At 35.9% G+C, this 19,449-nt stretch overlaps 1 protein-coding gene across 2 annotated transcripts in view; it reads left to right on the forward strand.

Annotated features, from left to right (window-relative positions):
- The window catches only part of RSRC1 (arginine and serine rich coiled-coil 1), a 148,714-nt gene extending 146,590 nt beyond the window's left edge, over positions 1 to 2,124 (forward strand). For both annotated transcript variants that reach the window (XM_026705857.2, XM_026705858.2), the window contains exon 10: positions 1,325 to 2,124. In XM_026705857.2, coding sequence (XP_026561642.1) covers positions 1,325 to 1,417 — 93 coding nt within the window. In that variant the 3' untranslated portion in view covers positions 1,418 to 2,124. The remainder of the gene's footprint in view (positions 1 to 1,324) is intronic.
- Positions 2,125 to 19,449: the final 17,325 nt, after the last annotated feature.

Below are 19,449 nucleotides of genomic sequence, written 5' to 3' on the forward strand. Positions count from 1 at the left end.
GGCTTTCTAGAAGCATTGAAGACCCTGTTGTCACCCCAGAAGGATGGATGTCAGGATTCTGGCAGTTACCCCAATCCTTTTGTTATGATACAATTTTGCAAGGAACCACCTTTTTTCAATTCTCTGTTGCCTTATGACATTTACATTGTGTTATTTATTGATGTGTTATTTTATCCAGACTTGCTGGATAAAATTTATTTATTTGTAAAATTAATAAATAAATCCTATGTCATTGTTCTTTCTACTCTGGAAAGCAGACAACTAGTGACTAGTTCTAAGACAAAAAAACTATTATTGATTTAATTTGAATTTAATTGAAAAAAGAAGATATGGTTGCTTCTTACATATTTAATATTTTCCTATTAGTCTCATTGCCTTGGTATTTTGATTGTACTTCAGGAGACCCTCTGGAAATTCAGGGATTTTCAGGGATTTAAGTTGTTAACTCCCTATTAGATGAAACATCTGTTTTACAATTGATCAATAATTTAACTTCATTGATGATAACAGGATCTAGTTTGGCCTTATTGCATACTGATTCCCAATAAGATCATTTGTACTTCTCTTTAATTTAAAAGTCACTATTCCTGGCATGACATAATAAAGATATCACTAATTCATATAGAAAACTTTTTATTAAGGACATGAAGGTCTCTCTAAGATTTTTAAGAATGTACCTGTTCTCCTGCATAATTTTTCTGCTTAAAGTTCAGCTTTGTAGTCATCTTTTGCTTATGATTACAGTGTTATCTACAGGTTTTAGAAATACACAGTATAGATAATAATTGGAAAACAAAAATCTCAAATTTCAAATTTCTTTCAATGTCTGGGCAAAGAATTCAAATTTAGTGCAACTCAATGACATTCTATGAATATACAGTGCATTCAGAAAGTATTCAGACCCCCTTCATTTTTGTCAATCTTGTTATGCTGCAGCCAATTATTGAAATTCATTTTTCTCTCTTACTAATCTACACTCAGTAACCCATAATGACAAAGTGAAAACAGAATTTTAGAAATGTCTGTAAATTTATTAAAAAGAAAAAAATTGACAAACGTGAATGCATTGTATATTCTAGTACTGATTTCTGACATTAAAAATAACGTTCTGAATTTCTGATTCAGAAAACACCAGAAATTGATAGAAATTGAAATCACTTAAGTTTGTTATTGCACTGCAGTGCATCATACATTCCTTGATAGTAATGCATTATAGGGATGAATTTAATAAAGGATTTCAGATATTCACAAATCTTAAGGTCTTTTTAACTTTTTATTTATTTAATTATGCTGTATACTTATTTTTTTCTTCTTTTTCTTACAGTTATATATTGACAAGGCAGAAGCAGAAGAAAGATGGTTCCAAAGGCTGATGTCTCTTCGACAAGAGAGGCTAATGGGCAGTCCAGTGGCTTGAGTGAATTAAATAGCCAACATACTCTCCTTGTGTTCCATTGTATAAAATTTCATGACACACTTGAATGAGTATATAAATATTGCCTAGAGTGAAGGTGGGATGAAGGGAAGTATGAGAGGAAGTATATTTCTGGAATCCGCCAACAGATGTATGTCATATTAAAGGCATTAAGTAAAAGAATAATGACTATTACTTTACAAAACAATTATTTGTAGAAATATTTTATGGCGTCCATTTTCTTAGTGTATTCCTGTTGTTGAGATTCAAACTCCTCTGAATGTTATTTCACACCTGATGGGGTACTTAAGCTTCTTCCAAGGGCAATTCCTCCCAAGTTCCTCTATATTGGCATGTTCCTCTATATGCATGAAAGACCTTAGCAGTAACAATGTATGAAGAGAAAGAAAGAAAAACATTATCTTCCTACCTAATAATGTTTTGTGACTGAAAGCTAGAACAACAATGAGAAAGCAGTTGTATGAGAAGTGAGATTCTGACTATAATTTAGTTATACAAATGACAGCAGACACTTTTTAAATTAATGTTCTTGGATATATTCAATACACCACAAGATATACTAGAATGCAAATGAGGGGGGAAAGCTTTATTTGTTGTCATCAAATTTTGCAAAATCAGTATTCAACTGAGAACATACATAAGAGTTATCAGTAATGAATTACATACACTAAAACAAAAAAGAGAAAACCCGACTCCTCTCCAGAAGCTGCTACATGATTTCATGAAATGATATATGGACATGGGGGGAAAATGAACATGTTGAAAACACATTTAGTATGGCAAGTATGCTGGGTGGGGGGGCGAAGAGGGGGTCCAGACTATTCAGCTTCATCTTTTTAGACAACATTTAAATATTTGACTAAAATGTGTCTTTTTATTTTTCTATGTATCGGTGAATATAAACTGCATTTATTTTCAAAGCATCACATTGTCATGCTTTGTTTCATCACTTCAAGTGTCATCTTTCTTCCATTAAGCATGAGTGAAAAGCTACAAGAAGACAAATCTGGAAACAAACCTGCCCCCTCCCAGCCCAAGATTTAAAGGCCGTGAGATGCTAAAGTCCCTGTAGCTGTCCATGATGGGTACGTGGCTTGGAAATTCTAAAACACCAGCCCGAAAGCTAAGGTGGCTATAATATCCTCACAAAAGCAATAGCTGAGAGTGCAGCCAAACAAGGGGCTAAGAGTGTAGGCCAGTCAAAGCTACCTATAATGACAAAGTGAAAAAGAGGGAAGGAAGTTTATAAAAACTCATGGGAACTGAAAATAAGATTCCTTGCAAGTAGACACATTGCATATATAGAAATAGGCACATCGGTAAGTCGGTGTCATAGAAATTCATTAATAAGAGTTTAAAAATCTTCCTTGCAAAAAGACAAGGGGGAAAATCCTCATTCTTGGTCTATAGTCCTCAGGCCCTCTAGATATAATGTTTTAATATGTTGAATGTGCATATGCGCTCTCTCTCTCCACACACACACACGCATACAAACAACACAATCCATATTTTTTTTTAAAAAAATATTAATCGTGTTTTTAAAAAGAATGGAATGAGTAAGCAAGCAAAAGGAGAAAATCTAGAAAAATCTAGAATTTTGAAATTAATGTTTTTCTTACTTTAGTTTTTTCCCCAATAGAGTACATGTCATCTTATTTAAAGCAATCCAAGCAGTGCTGAAGTCTAAGGAACAGATTATATAATGATGCAGCCTAAACAAAGGTTGCTTTGCCATTTGAAGTGACTAATAAATTGATTAAATCAATAACAAATTTCTGAAATACATTGGCATTTTTTATTATTGTTGTATTATTATCACCAAGTAGACTTCACCGAATCAGTCTTCAGACTCTGAAGAAGAAATTGCAGCGCTCTCTGACAGCTTTAAAATGTTTAATATGCTTATTAACCTGCTACGTAGTATAGTTTTCCCTTAAAAATAATTACAGAAGAAATTATGAATGTTGATTAGTATTCAGCTTTAAGGAGCAACTGAAAAATTCAGGGCAAAAATTTAATTCACATTTATGCAATCGTATAATTTTTTCTGAGAGCTACATCATAGATTGCTACCTCTGACACAATAAAATTTGTTGTCATAACTGCAATATATAAGCATTATTTATTTACTGATACATTATTGATGATCTCTAATTCGTGTGTGATAGATGGAAGTTACTTGCAAATGGAGTATGTCAGAAACCTGTAGAAATCAATGATGAGTCTAACTGCAGTTAGTTTCATCATATTTTCAGAAGTTGTCACATTTAGAAAAATGAAAGCAGGACAAAATTGATGCCACTCAATTGCATTCAGTTCACAACATTTCTATGAAAGGTCAAACCTGTGCTAAAAAGGCAAATGTGGTGGGTTTCAAAGATTAGTAAAGAAACTACATGTATGAAATCTGCATTTGAATCATAATGCCTTTCTTAATAGGTACATATCTAAATTGGTAAAACCTTAATTTTCAGATTACCAATTTGTAAAACGACAGGCTTACAGCAATCCTCACAAGAAATTGGAATACAACAGGCAAAAAGTAGTGAAATTTTGGGATTCCTCTAGTTTTCAGTCTTTAATAAATCATTATCCATTTTTGTTGAAAGCTTTATGAGGTTTTATACTGCCTTTCTTGATAATATGGCAGGAAAGTAGATGTATATCAACTTCTTTTATGCTATAAAAGTATTTTTTTGTGATTTTGCCTTCAGATATTAGTAAGACTGAATATAATTTTTGTATTCATAATACAGTACTCACAGTCTTCAAGAAATCTAGAAAGTAATAATTGTCATAGATATTTTGGCCATGTCCTCTGAGGGAATTCACTGGATAAAGCAGTTATGTCTGGAAAAGTTAACCATAAAGGAAAGCAGGCCACCAAAGAAAACGATGGCTGGACACCATCAAAGCTGACATCAAAGCCAAACTAAGAACAATTCAAAGAAGTAGTGCAAGATGTGGAGAGACCTGACTCATAGATTCACCAAGAGTCAGACATAATTGAATGGATAACATCAACATCAATGGTCTATAACAAGAATAGGTGGAAAAAATGTTATCTTCTAGATAGCACTTGATTTTCCAGGAAATAATGGTCCAAAGGCCAGGCCTGTTTTTGTCTTCCTCTTTTTAAGCTTTCTATTATTATGCATATACTGTAGTGGATTTCCACCTCCTGCTTGATTCTTTTAATGTTTGCTAACACAATTAACAAAACAAACTGTTATACATGTATTCCTTGAAAAATCATGAGCATTTACTGTATCTTGGAGGAAGAGAGGAACTACTTTTAACATGCTGTTAGAATGTTGAGACAATCTTATGTTTGCTTGTACTAAAATAAGAGAATACAGAAGATAAACTTTTTTCATGATGCAAGTTTCTGATACCATCACACTTACCTATTTACCTGTCTTCTAACAGGGTCCTAACATTCAGTATCCCATTCTCCTCAGTGCGAAATATTTTGCATCTGGATTAAGAATGTCATTATTTCTTCTCGCAGAACTCTGTTACTTTTAACATACTTTTTGGAAGTGTTTCTTACAATTTCTTTAGAAGTTTTCTTATCCTAAATCGATCTCCAAAAGTGAATGATTTCTTTTGTTTTCTATATGCGTTCTATCACCAACACAGAGAATTTATTTCTTAATAATAGTACAAGTATGGCTTCATCTTTTTCTGTGTCCATTTAATTAAAAAAACTTTCAACACTGTTAGCAGAATTGTTCAGGTTTGATCATTTCTTCTCAATTTATCAAATGCTTTCATCTCAAACTATTCTCTCTCTCTCTCCCTCCCTCCCTCCCTCCCTCCTCACACACAGAGGAGTATCTCAAACGTCAGTAAGAAATAATTTATTATGAAGAAACCAAATGCATTTAAGACAATTCCTTTATCAAGGATATTATGAAACTAAATCATATAAACAGCTTAGATAATTTTATCCAGGTTAATATCCATGTCTCAAATAAGACTTACTATGAGCACAATGTATTGTTTGAATATTCCACAGACAAAACACATTTTAAAATACTCTGTGCAAGCATTTATTGCTAAAATGCTATGATATCCTTGAGGACTCAAAATAATTTTATTTTTCAAAGCTAAGAGGTGTGAAGTAAGTAATCTTGCACTCGAGAGGGGCAAGAATAAGAACCAGAAACATACCTAGATCTTATATAAAATGTTGATCAAAGACAAGTTGACCATGTGTATGCATACACTAAAAGGAGACCCCAAGAGAGTTGCTTTGCAGCTGATAAGGAAACAAGATACCCACAAAGGGAGACACAAGTATTCTTCATAGTGTGAAAGCATTACTGACACATTATTTGAAATGCAATATAGCAGCTTTGAAATATTAGAGGTGTCAAGATTTTAATTGTTATTCTAATAAGCTTACCCTGTACTGTGGAAGGAGGTAGACAGATGAGGAAGCACCTATTACACAACATTGAATTTATGTGTTTGCTAAGGCATACATTCCATAGGCATTTAACCACCTGGAAATAAATTCGCATTTGTAGTATATTGTTGGTAGTTACAACTTCTTAGCATTATGGTATCCTATAAACAAATGAAATTTATTCAGAGAATCCTAGGCAAAAGCATCACAGATCACAAAAGAGAAATAATTTGTAACTCGAGGAAAGGACAGTGAAAACCAACTATGTAGGACAAACAGGTCCTATATCCAAGAACATCAATTGGCAGCTAAAAAAGACATGATGAGAACTCTTAAATTTAACAACATCTTGGCAAGTACAAAAGAATTCACCTGGAAAAACAGTAGACATTTTAGACTAGGATCCAAAATGTAACAAGATCCTACAGGGTTTTCACTCTGAAAATGAGACATTAGATAAACATACAAAAAAAGGAACAACCAAAGATCAAAGAAACAGATATGAAGCCCTAAGCACATTCTTCCTCTTCACACACCTCTTAATCAAGATCCAAATAAGTAGAAACCAACACCAGAGCCAGTTTGGTCTGGTAATTGGGTTCCCATGCTAGAAACTAGGAGAGTTCTAGACCTGCACTAGGAATGAAAACTGGCTGGGTGATCCTAGGCCAGTCACTGTCTCTCAGTCCAACCCACCTCACAGGATTATTATGAGGAAAATAGGAAGAGGCAGGACTATTAGGTATGTACACTGACTTGAGTTATTTATAAAAATAATAAAGGCAAGATATAAATACATGTATAATATGAATCATAAGTCAAAATGAAGATTATGTTTCTGACTGATTAGGGATATGGTCCTTATTTAGCAAACAAACAAAAACATAGATATTAAAGTCTTATGTTAAGAAAACCCCAAGTTTAGATATGGTACAGGCCATAAAAATTATAATATATGGATAGTTTCCAAATTGGATTGAATAATGTATCTGATTTGTTTTCAAATATCAGTTTTTTGTTTTTACATCAGGGCATACTCCTACAATTCATGCTCTGAAAAATCCAAATTTATTTGAATTCTTAGACTTTTGGACTTGACTGCCTATGTGTAGCTCATTTCTAGCCAATTAAATTTTTTTGGGAGATGTGGAACTGGGGAAACTTCATTGTATTTTAAAGATTGATAAGGCCTCAAAGGCCATCTGTCCAATTTGGTATAGCTATCAAGCAGGCATTTCTGATGTTGATGTATGGGTCCTGCTTACTCTGTTAATTCTATCTTAAACCAGAAGATGGCATCCAGCAATGCAATTTTAGAGTGTTTGCTTTCAACTTCTCAGAACTCATTAGACTATAATATGACATTGCTGGTATTTATTACTTACCTGCAGGATTTATCCTTGGGAAAAAAAAAACATTTGAAATCAATTCATAAGCAGTTATGTTAGTGAAATGGCTATTAAATTATAAAAAAAAGCATTTATGAAATAGCCTAGATTTCTGATTGGTAGTTTTCATAGTACATATGAAACTTTGCCTACTGAAACAGGTTTATGTGCATTCATTTTCTGTAATTTTAAAAAAAATATTCAGAACTGATAAAATGTCCTTTCACAGGAATGCAAAAAACACAGTTTGTTGTTCTACAATGGCTAAGTGGTCTTTTCTATGCTGCCTGGGAGAGTTTGGTTCATAGGTGTGAAATAAATATTTGGAATAAACACATGAATATAGTTTAGTAAATATTAATGGTTGATTATGTGCCATCAAGCCAACATTGTTACTAGCCACAGAATGATTTGCCGGCAACTTGGTTCTTCAGGTCTTTCAACTGAATCTATCCATCTGGCATGCAAATATTAATTTATGGTAAATCATGTGAATTTGCTGCTTCTACTTCTAAAATCATCCCAGTTGATTAAATTGGCATGAAACACTTATTTTTTTCATGATTTCTTAGTATGTAAATTAATTAGTGAATAGATTCAAAACTAAAACTCAGTCAAAACTGAATATACTACATACATACATACATACATACATACATACATACATACTTGGATAGATGGACTGTTGGCTAGTCCTATAGTTATTTTTAGGAGTGTTTGCTTACATCAATCCAATCTGAAATGAATGAGTTGTGCTATGGCACATCCTATTAACTTAAAGACAGTTTGCACTAGAAATACTGTATTTCTAATGCATTTCACTTTTTGTTTTGAATTTAAAATACATAATGATGATAGCCTCTAGATAATGCTTATGGAAGCCTCTAGATAATGCTTATGGAACAATATTAAAGTAATGCAAACAATACATCAATACTGTAACATGTGTTTTTGTTCTTGATGAATGTGCTTAATGAGGCTGCCATATCTGAATAAGATTTAAATAGCCATATCATGGAAATGAATAAGAATTAAGAAGGCAAATTAATTCCTAAGGGGAATCACAGCAGAACTCATTAGTTCAGGAATAAAAATACCTCAAAACTTTTAATTAAAGATATTTACTGTGAATGAATACCATTTGGCAGGTTTCTTCAAACTATAATCTCATTTATAAAAGAAGTATTCATCTATTACTGGCAACAACATTAATCTAATTTGAAATGCCCTCCAGACTGACAATCCTGTAACAGTATGGTGATTTCCTCCAAAATCCTTTTTATCTTTATAAAAAAAAACTCTAACTCAATCAGACAACAATCATAAAAAGGACAGAGCAATTAGAGACATCACTCTCCGAAATGAGCTTCTGACATTAGTATGCTAGTGAGCAGCTCATAATGAGCTGCTTTCTAAGCAGAGCTGTTCTTGCTGTTAACATCTGCACAAATTAAGAGTTCCGAAACCTCCTCTTTCTTTATGCAACAGTAAATTTCCATAGACTTTAATGAATTATGAAGGAGATTCAATATTAACAGTTTGGTATTTTTAAAGATAAAAAATGTGGATAGAAATCCTATTTATAAATAAAGTTCTTAGTGATAGTATAGTGAATGGCCTTCTGATGTCCACATGCACCATATGTTTCCTTGGTCATAGAGAACACCACAGGTGTTTTAAGAAGGCAAGTGTTGGGTATATGGATACACCAACCAGGTTTGGGTTGAATAAATATGTAAACCTAGGTTAAGTGTTTTGTTGCTTTAAGCACAAGAAACTGCAATGTCATTGTGGGTGCGGTTGCAGGCAGTAATAAAGGTAGGAAGGGAAACGTAATAGACCCGGCTTCTGGATGCACCTGGTTCTGTTCCTGGTCTGCTGCCTGCTGTTTTGGAACATCTATCTGCTTGCTTTTGGAGGCTACTGTGCCAGATACCATTTCAACTGAACACAAGGACTGTTTGCCTGGTGAGCTGAGGATTCAGCGTTTGTCTTTGAGAGAAAGGTATCAGGAGGAGAAGATTTACAAGCAGATAAAGACATTGTATTTACTGTTAATGGACTTTATAACTGGATGGATATACTGGATAATGATATATGGACTGAATGACACTTCTTAATCTCTGTGTGTATTAAATAACTATTTTATAACTACAAACAGTGTTTTTGTCTCCAGTGTGTGTATACTCTTGGGCCCACTCTCTCTCTCATTTGCCTGCCTGGCTTGACTGCTGCTGCATACTCTGCTAGGGGGTTTATCCCCAAACACTAACATTGGTTATGGGCCCAGCAGTGTGCACAGTCTAACTAACCAGGATATAGCAGTGAGAGCTGGTGGGAGTTGCACATTACTGTAAATACAAACTGTTTGTTAAATAGTTGTTTTTCACAAGAGCAATGGCACAAGTAAATTTGCCAAGTCTGTCCATGATATCCAGACTAGATGGAACAAACTATGTTTCATGGTCAATGAAATGTAGTTTACTTCTATGAAGAGAAGGTTTGTGGGACATAATAACAAACCCACCAGATGTATCAAACTTAAATCCCAATGATGAAGAGGATTATAAACTGATACAGGACTATGAACGAAAGAATGAACAGGCTTTGTGCATCATAGGTCTCACCCTGTCTGACCAGCAACTCATTCATATCCGTGGGGTGGAAAATGCTGCAGACTGCTGGGATAATCTCAAAAGGATTTATGTTCGAGACAGTGTAGGAGCTCATATCAATCTTACACGGAAGCTGTTTAGAACACATCTTGAGATAAATGGCGACATGTTAACTCATTTAAACTGTATGAAAAGCATTTTTCAAGAATTACAAGAAAAAGAGCTTATATTTAATGAGTTGCAACAAGTATACATCATACTGTCTTCTTTGGATCGAAGCTATGATGATTTTGTGACTGCATTAGAGGTATTGCCAAAAGACAGTTTATCAGTAACTGAGATTACCGGCAGGCTATTAGAAGAAGCCAGAAGAAGGTTTGAACGTGACCAGCTGAGAGAAGATAAGCCTAATAAAGAAGAGAAATTATCTTCAAAGCTGGAAAGAAACCAGCTGTGTAAAGTAAAGCACCCGGAAGAAGAAAAGTTATCTTCAACGGCATACACAATTAAAAAGTGTTTTAATTGTGGAGGCAGAGGACATTTGGCAAGATTCTGCAGAAAAGTAAAAAGCCAGAATGTAAAGAAGCCAAAGAAATCCTCTGAACTGGCCATGTTTAGCAATTGTGATATGAAGAATGATTTATGGGTGGTGGACAGTGGTGCATCCCACTGCATCACGAGAGATAAGACAAAGTTTATAAAAATGTCCACAAGTTCTCAACGTATATCACTTGCCAATGGTTGGCACCTCAAGGCCAAGGGTGAAGGTATTGCTTATTGTCCATGTTTAAACCAGAATATAAAAATGTTATATGTACCACAGTTAAAGATGAACTTACTTTCTGTAAGAGTATTAGATAAACTAGGATATGTAGTTACATTTAAGAATAATAAGTGCATACTGGAAAGAGATGGCAAAAGGGTAACTGCAGCTTTAAATGGAACATTATATGTCTTACATGATAGTAAGAAAGGGGAGGCACAGACTGTATTTAATAATATCAAGCCTCATGATGAATGTATCCATTTATTGCATAGGCGTTTGGGGCATGTGAATTTTAAAATGCTAAAACGTACAGTAGAGTTATCTGAAGGAATAAGGTTAAAACCCTGTGATAAGTATTTGCGTTGTAATGTCTGTTGTGAAGATAAGAGTAAAATATTGCCTGCAAATAGGCTAAATGGTTTCAAAACTAAAGAACCTTTAGAAGTAGTATTTGCAGACATTATAGGTCCAAAGAAACCCAGTATGGGGGGTGCTCGATATATACTGAGCATTATGGACCATTACTCTAGATATGGGTTTTGCTACCTAATGAAAAGCAAAACTGAAACATATCAACACTTCTTCAATTGGTTAAGGTTTGCTGAAAGAAAAACCAAACGGCAACTGATAACCCTGGTGACAGATAATGGTATGGAATTTGTTAATAGCAAATTCCAGAATAGATTAAAGGCAGCTGGAATAGCTCATAAGACATCTGCACCATACAGACCACAGCACAATGCATTTATTGAAAGGCGAGGCCAAACATTGCAGGCGATGACCCGTACTATGTTAACTGATTCTGGGTTACCTGATTCTTTGTGGGGGGAGGCCACAATGTGTGCTAATAATTTATTAAATAACGTTGTTAACTCAACCACTGGTGAAATACCATTCACCATGTGGCATGGCAGGAAGCCTGATTTGAGTTACCTGCACACATTTGGTGCACCAGCATGGGTGCATATCCCTACACAACTCAGGCGTAAAGGGCAACATAGAGCTAAACAATTATTCTTCGTTGGTTACCAAGCTAACCATAGGGCATATAGATTTTGGGAGAAAGGCACATCTAAGGTGTTATGTAGTGCTAATGCCCAATTTCTAGAGCACGTAGGATGGGATAAGTTAGAACAGGATAGCAATAACGAGGTGGTTATTGAATCATATAGAAATCCCATTAAGTATCCCTGTAACTTTAAAAATAATGTAAAGGAAGAAGTACAGGAAGAAGTACAGCCCCTAGAGGAAGAAATAGCTGAAGATGAGGAACAGGTAGTAACTCAACCAAGCCCAGTAATACCCAGAAGGACTACACGTATTTCTAGACCGCCTGATAGATACCAGGCTAACTCAGTGTGCCAGGAAAATAGAATCCCAAATACTGTGGATGAGATTAAAAGATATACTTCTAAAGAGAAAGAAAATTGGTATGCAGCTATCAATAAGGAATTACAGTCTCTGAAGGATATGAAGGTATATGAAAACGTGAGATTACCTAGTAATGAAAAACCCATTGGCTGCAGATGGATTTTTAAAATAAAAACAGATAAGGATGGAAACACAATCCATAAGGCAAGGCTAGTAGCCCAAGGCTTTAGACAAAGTGCAAAAGACTATGATGAAGTATTTGCACCTAGTCTGAAAGCAGCAACTTTAAGGGCAGCATTAGTGTGGGCAGCAAGCAAGCAATATATAGTTAACCATTTAGATGTGGAAACTGCTTACTTGCATGCTCCACTAAGACATACTGTGTATATGAAAAGGCCTAATGGAGTTAAAGAAGACAATAATAATGATAATGATTGTTGGTTATTAAAGAAGAGCCTTTATGGTCTTAAACAATCGGGTTATGAATGGAACCAGTATATTGTAAAGGAACTGACCAATATAGGGTTTAAAGCTGGTTTAGCCGACCCATGTCTATTTAAGAGAGAAAAGAATGGGAAAATATCATTATTATTGTTGTTTACTGATGATATTGCTCTGATAACTAAGACTAATGATGAAGCAAATGAAATAATAACATCATTAGCCAAGAAAATAAAAATCAAGCAATTAGGGGAGATAAAGAGATATCTAGGATTGCATATACTGAGAACACAGAAAGGTTTTAAGATATCTCAGGAAGATAAGATACCTAAATTGCTAATAGATTATAAGATGGAACTTTGTAAGCCTGCAAAGACTCCAATGAGTCAGGATATTTGCAAAATGGATACACAAAGTCCCAAGTTTGATAAGGCATTATATCAATCTTTGATTGGTAGCTTATCATATATTAGCAATTGGTCACGGCCAGATATTGTTTTTAGTATTAATCAGCTGGCACGACACAATAATGATCCGCTTCAATGTCACTGGATAGCATTGAAAAGAATCTTAAGATATCTTAAAGGAACATTACACCATGCACTGTATTTAGAGCCAAAAGGTGATCTCATATTGAGTGCTTATGCAGATGCTAGTTTTGCAGCAGAAAGAGATACTAGAAAGTCGACTTCAGGAACAGCCATAATTCTGGGTAAGACATTAATAGGCTGGAAGTCTATAAGGCAACAGCATATAAGTTTGTCTACTATGGAGGCAGAATTCTCCTGTTTATCTTTACTGTGTACTAAGTTAATTATGTACAAACAAATGTTGAAGGATATGGGTATAACTGTACATTACCCTATAGTTGTACATGAAGATAATCAGGCAGCAATTCAAATGGCCACTAATATTGCAGTTAAAACGAGAAGTAAACATACAGATTTGAGGTATCTTAATGTAAGACAATCTGTACAGAGTAAATTGATACAGCTGGAGTACTGCATGTTGGAGGACAATGTAGCTGATCATTTTACTAAAGCCCAAGGTGCTATTAAGCATCTAGAGAGTTGTGAAAAATATGGGTTTAGAATGTAAAAGGCATTACATATTTATGTCACCCAAAAGGGGAGAATGTTGGGTATATGGATACACCAACCAGGTTTGGGTTGAATAAATATGTAAACCTAGGTTAAGTGTTTTGTTGCTTTAAGCACAAGAAACTGCAATGTCATTGTGGGTGCGGTTGCAGGCAGTAATAAAGGTAGGAAGGGAAACGTAATAGACCCGGCTTCTGGATGCACCTGGTTCTGTTCCTGGTCTGCTGCCTGCTGGAACGTCTATCTGCTTGCTTTTGGAGGCTACTGTGCCAGATACCATTTCAACTGAACACAAGGACTGTTTGCCTGGTGAGCTGAGGATTCAGCGTTTGTCTTTGAGAGAAAGGTATCAGGAGGAGAAGATTTACAAGCAGATAAAGACATTGTATTTACTGTTAATGGACTTTATAACTGGATGGATATACTGGATAATGATATATGGACTGAATGACACTTCTTAATCTCTGTGTGTATTAAATAACTATTTTATAACTACAAACAGTGTTTTTGTCTCCAGTGTGTGTATACTCTTGGGCCCACTCTCTCTCTCATTTGCCTGCCTGGCTTGACTGCTGCTGCATACTCTGCTAGGGGGTTTATCCCCAAACACTAACAGCAAGCATCCTTGAACAGAACAGCATTATATATACATAGGGATGAAATGATGGATGGATGGATAGGTGAAATAACATTGCATTGCACTGATACATACTCAAATACATTCTGTGTGATGCTTTGCTAGTGAGCTTGTGCATATGTATAAATGAATATTTATGAATGATGAGCCATCCATAAATGTTTTGTGAAGTTTACATTAAAATGAAGTAAAATAATTTGTTGGAGCTCAAAACTGGGTAGCTAGTTTTTCAAGAACATGTATTGGATCAATAAAGATTGAAGTTTTGAAGTGCAAGACAATGCATCAGCCAAAGTTTTACATTAAATTCGGATGAATACATTCAGCTTCCTTAAAAAAGGAAATCTCAGAATTCAACTGAACACATTGTAATTCATAAAAGTAGAATTCATTGCTATAGTTATGTATAACTAATTCCTGGAACTGAGGACAGATAAGAATGGAAGCTAAATCCAAATTATTTCATTTAGCTGTTGATGGACTCCAAGAATATCACTACTCCAGAACTTATAATGGTTTAGTTAATACTGGAATTTCCCCCTCTCTAACACTTATTTTGAGTGAACACAATGGCATGAAAAGTATTGTTTCTTTCACCAATTTTGTGCCATACTTAATGTGCTTAGTAATTCAGGAAAGAAAAATATTGCACTGAGGTAAGCTCAGGGAGAACTGAATTGTAATGAAGACTAGGAGGCCTTTGTGGAAAGAAGACAGTCAAGTATGAAGAAAGTGGAAGGAATAAAAGAGGAATACATTTGGAAAGGAGAGTACTGAGAATAAACATTACGATACAGAAAAAATGACTACAGGAATCATTCAAACATGAATAGAGGCAAGAAGAAGGCAAGTAGGGGTGTACAGTATAGTTAGAGAGATTGCAAGAAGCTGTGGGGAAAGAGTTATATACTGCAGATGAAATTCAAATGGACAATATATGAGAATGGTAAATAAGATCAAAGGAAGTAGAGGTAGCAAAACATGGATGAAAGAGATAAAAGAATGAGTCAAAAACAGAAACTTCTGAATCATAACCACTATTGAGAAAAGAAGGAGTGGTGCTACAGAAGGAAAGAAGGTGCTGTTATCTTTAGTGGGGAGACAAAATAGATCTGTCACTGAATGCAGAGTACATATGGCCTCTTCAAAAAGTTCAAAGGGTAGTGCTGAGGAAAAGTTCTGAGGAATTCTCACTGAGGACAAGGTATATCATGTTCTATATGTTGGCCAGTAGAGCAACATTAAAAGCATAGTTTATACCCACTTAATGTGGGTACATGGATAGGGAATGTTAGGCTAGGGGTACTTTTGACAACTGGAAGTGGAATCATTATTGGAAAGTTATGGGTGGGAACAGGGGAGGGGAGGATTATTCTCTATGATAAATTAATTGTTTCCAGATAGCTCTGTTCTACAATTGATTTAAGTAGACGTAGTGTTGATACTTGAGGCTGGAAGAACAAATTATAAATTATTCTGATGTATTGCCCACCATCTGTTCAGCAGCTTCTCCACCTCAGCATGTTGAGCTCATCTTCAGGTTGGTGTTGTCCACATGGCTATTGATACATGAAACTTCAGTCTCCATGCCCTTGAGATGAAAGGTGGCTAGAGTTGCTGAGCTTCATGGCAATCTTATCCATATGATACTGGCTCTATGTTTGTGGGACATCTTGGAACATTTAGTGATATTTAGTGATGGCAGCAAGCTGCACAGGGATGACCCAGGGTGTGGCACAAAGGCAATACAGTCAAATAAGCAAGAAGAGTCCCTTTATTATCTCCAACTTTGCCCCCGTTGTCCTGGTTACCTTTGGCTGGGGAAAAACTCTCCCAGAAACAGTCTTTAAGTGGAGGAAATTCACTTAAACACAGTACATACAAACTGTAACTAAAAGTCCAAACAAACCACGCGGCTGTACTTAACTTGACAGGGCAGAAGAAGGAATTGCAGACTTGAAAGCACAGCAAAAGACACACAGTTGGGAAGATGCCAGGAACATAGATAAGCCTTGATGATACCAGATAATTCACAATTTGCTGCAGGAGAAGGAATTGCAGACTTGAAAGCACAGCAAAAGACACACAGTTGGGAAGATGCCAGGAACATAGATAAGCCTTGATGATACCAGATAGTTCACAATTTGCTCCCAACAACTTGCTGTGCGCAGCTTCTCTTTTTAAACAATGTGTTGCCAGCTGCAGCTAATGAAGGGAATCGGGGCCCTTTTCTCCCCATAAGCCATGCAACTCATGTTGCTCCCTTCTCTGTTCTTCCCTGCGTGCCCTACGATGAAGAGGGGGTGGGCCTGGGTCTTCCTCTGAATTCCCTCTCTCTTGCTCTACCTCTCTCCTGCTCTGCCCAGCTGGACTTTGCCCTTCCCCAGTTTCTTCCACAGCCAATGAAGCCACACTCCCACTCCCTGTCAGCTGCTCAGCCTCCCATTCTGAATCAGATTCCGATGGGGCATGACACTTGACTATAATACAGAACAGATTTCTTACAGCATCAAGTTAGTCACTGCACTTGTTATCTGTAGGGGGTGATATCTTCAGGATCTACTTTCTCAGTGTTGTTTTCTGCAATTGTTCCATTACATTGGTTAACCTCTAGGAGAGAAAGCTGCCTAGGATACTGCATAGGATTATACGTACACAGCTTTTTCCTATCCTTCGGACCCACACCCTACTGAGGTGGGGCAAGGCAGGGCAGGGAGCAGATCTTCCTTTGGCAAGGTAACAGATATGCAAAGAATGTGACTCATATAGTTGCTTACATTTCTCCAGAACTGGACATCTCAGCCAAAATATCAGAAGAGATAACCGGAGGCAACATCTTGCTGGGATTCTTTCAGTCCTATGGACTCTTAAGGATGCAAACAAGATCCTTGACAGCTTGAGTTGGATTCCGCCCTTCCTGTCTTCTTTCGGTGGTCAATATGGGATAATGAAAAAAAAATCACATCAAAAAAGTTTTCCTGGTGGCAGTACACTCAGTAAAGAAAATATAGGCCCTGTGGCCCCCAGTTCCAACCCTTTGTTGGATTTCCCCCCAGGTTTATATGACTGTTAATGATTTTTCCCCAAGATGAATTTATCACCTTCCCATACATCCAAGAGTTCTGCAAAACTTTCATATACTATCAGAAAGAAAGGCTTAGATTAGATATGGGAAATGCTCTACATTTCTACTTTGCAGCTGAGAAAAACATGTAAAACAGTCATCTTCTGAAATCAAACAATCCCCTTTATTTAGATACGCCTGAATTTAGTCATTCTTGTTTAAGTTCTAATTTCTTTATTTGCATCTTACTGAAATATATTTGAATAGCGTTGCAAGGGGGAAAGGTGCATGGAGTAAATATCTACAGTATTTATCTAGTCAGTAAATAATCACTCCCATAGTAAACCAAAGCCCTCAAGTTTTACAGAGAGAAGTATGTTTCTAGTAAACATCCAAGTGAAGCCTGTTTGTTCTACCCTGTTTGTTCTACTCTGATTTACTCTCAGTCTCCAGGTATTAAATACAAATGAACCTTCTATGCAATATTTACTCAACTAACTCAGTGTAAAGAACTATGGGAATGATATAACTTGGCAGTAGCAAATATTCCATGAAACCAACTGGGGGGGGTAGCATATCTCTCAAACTAAAATAATTTATTTATTTCAAGAGGGGAGGAAGGACAATTAATTAAAAGTTTACTGTAAATAATGCCACAAGAAGCACCATAGGTTTAATTCTAATATTTCTTTCAAAAGAAAACACTATTATCTCAAAGGCCATTTTTGATCCTTCTCTCCTCCTCAACTCAATTTACAGGATGGTTGACATATATGAATAGTTGACATGTACTTTTTAGAAAATTGCATAAAGGAATGTCTATTTTACTAACTAAAATTTATTATCCTGTCACACAGGACAGGAAGGGTCCATGCTATTTCTGATAACCCTTTTCTTGCATGGAACAATCTATTTTGCTGCTCTCTTTTACAGGAGCTGAACTGCTAACTCCCCATGTTCTTAGTTGCAGGCAGATTCATACAAATGTTGGGAAGAATTTCACAGAAAGAATGTTAATGGTCCAAAGGTTTCTTTCACTGGAATTTGCTCTTCTAAAGATGTCTTTCCTTTTCAGAGCTAGGCTACGTGTTTGATTACTTTTTCTGTGAGGGCAAGAGTTTGTGTGTTGCCTCATTATTTCTTCACAGAATTTACACAAAACTGAAAAGTGGGATAAAAGGATTTTTTTTCATGGCAAAGTCCATGGATTTCAGCATTGGAGTTCCCTGGCTTTGCAACTAACATGGTACAATTATTTTTAATCTAAGAGCTTGTTTTGTCTGCAGTTAATGTCTGCTCCTATCTATCATAGGGATATGAAATTTGGAGAGCCTACAAAAAAGTTTTAAATTTTAAAAAGGGAAAGAAAAAGAAATTGTGAACAATAACTGTCATGCCCCAGCATATAACTTTTATGTACTGTTGTTGCTCTCTAGCCCCATCTAGTGGCCGGAGAGAAAAACACCAAATGTATTGTTTGAAGCTGACCCCCAGCCCATTACCCACATTCTCAAAACAAGTGCACATTGAGAATCCAGACTCCATTTCCTTTAGCATTTGGAGAAAGCAGAAGCACGAAGAATCTGTGGCACATGGTCATCTAAGGACAAACCCACATCCCACACACACAGCATCGCTGGTGAGATTTAAACTACTAGTAACTCAATACCCCCTATGTTGTATTTGGTTCTCGTTATATGTATTCCTATTCTCCCCAGGCATTGAAAGCTTTCTGGAAGGCTAGCAGGATTGTTGCTACTTAGCTCTCAGGGGAGGGTTTGTTCTAGTAGATGTTATGAAAAAGAAGACATGATTCCTGCACCTCACTAGTTGACTGTTTTACAGAAGGGATTTGCATGTGCCCACCCACTTGGATCTGGTGAGAGGACTATCACAATTGAGGATTATACATAAATCTATTAGAGTTCTTATCCAATATACACCTTATCTTTATGTTATAGTGTTTTGACTTGTACTCCAATTTAATTATTGTGAAATCTTCATGGGCCCTTTTATATACAAAATAAAAAAGGCTTGGATGTCATTGTCATATTTGCAAAAATATGTGGCATCCACCAATTGAGTTCTGCACTCATTGTTAGCTATATGGAAGCTTACTCTAAATCAGTGTTTCTCAACACTTAATGAAAAGAAGGACTAGGGGAGACATGATAGCAGTGTTCCAATAACTCAGGGGCTGCCACAAAGAAGAGGGAGT

Source organism: Pseudonaja textilis, chromosome 4, assembly GCF_049901715.1.
Source record: "Pseudonaja textilis isolate UNSWEBS1 chromosome 4, rPseTex1.2, whole genome shotgun sequence".
Lineage (NCBI taxonomy): Eukaryota > Metazoa > Chordata > Lepidosauria > Squamata > Elapidae > Pseudonaja > Pseudonaja textilis.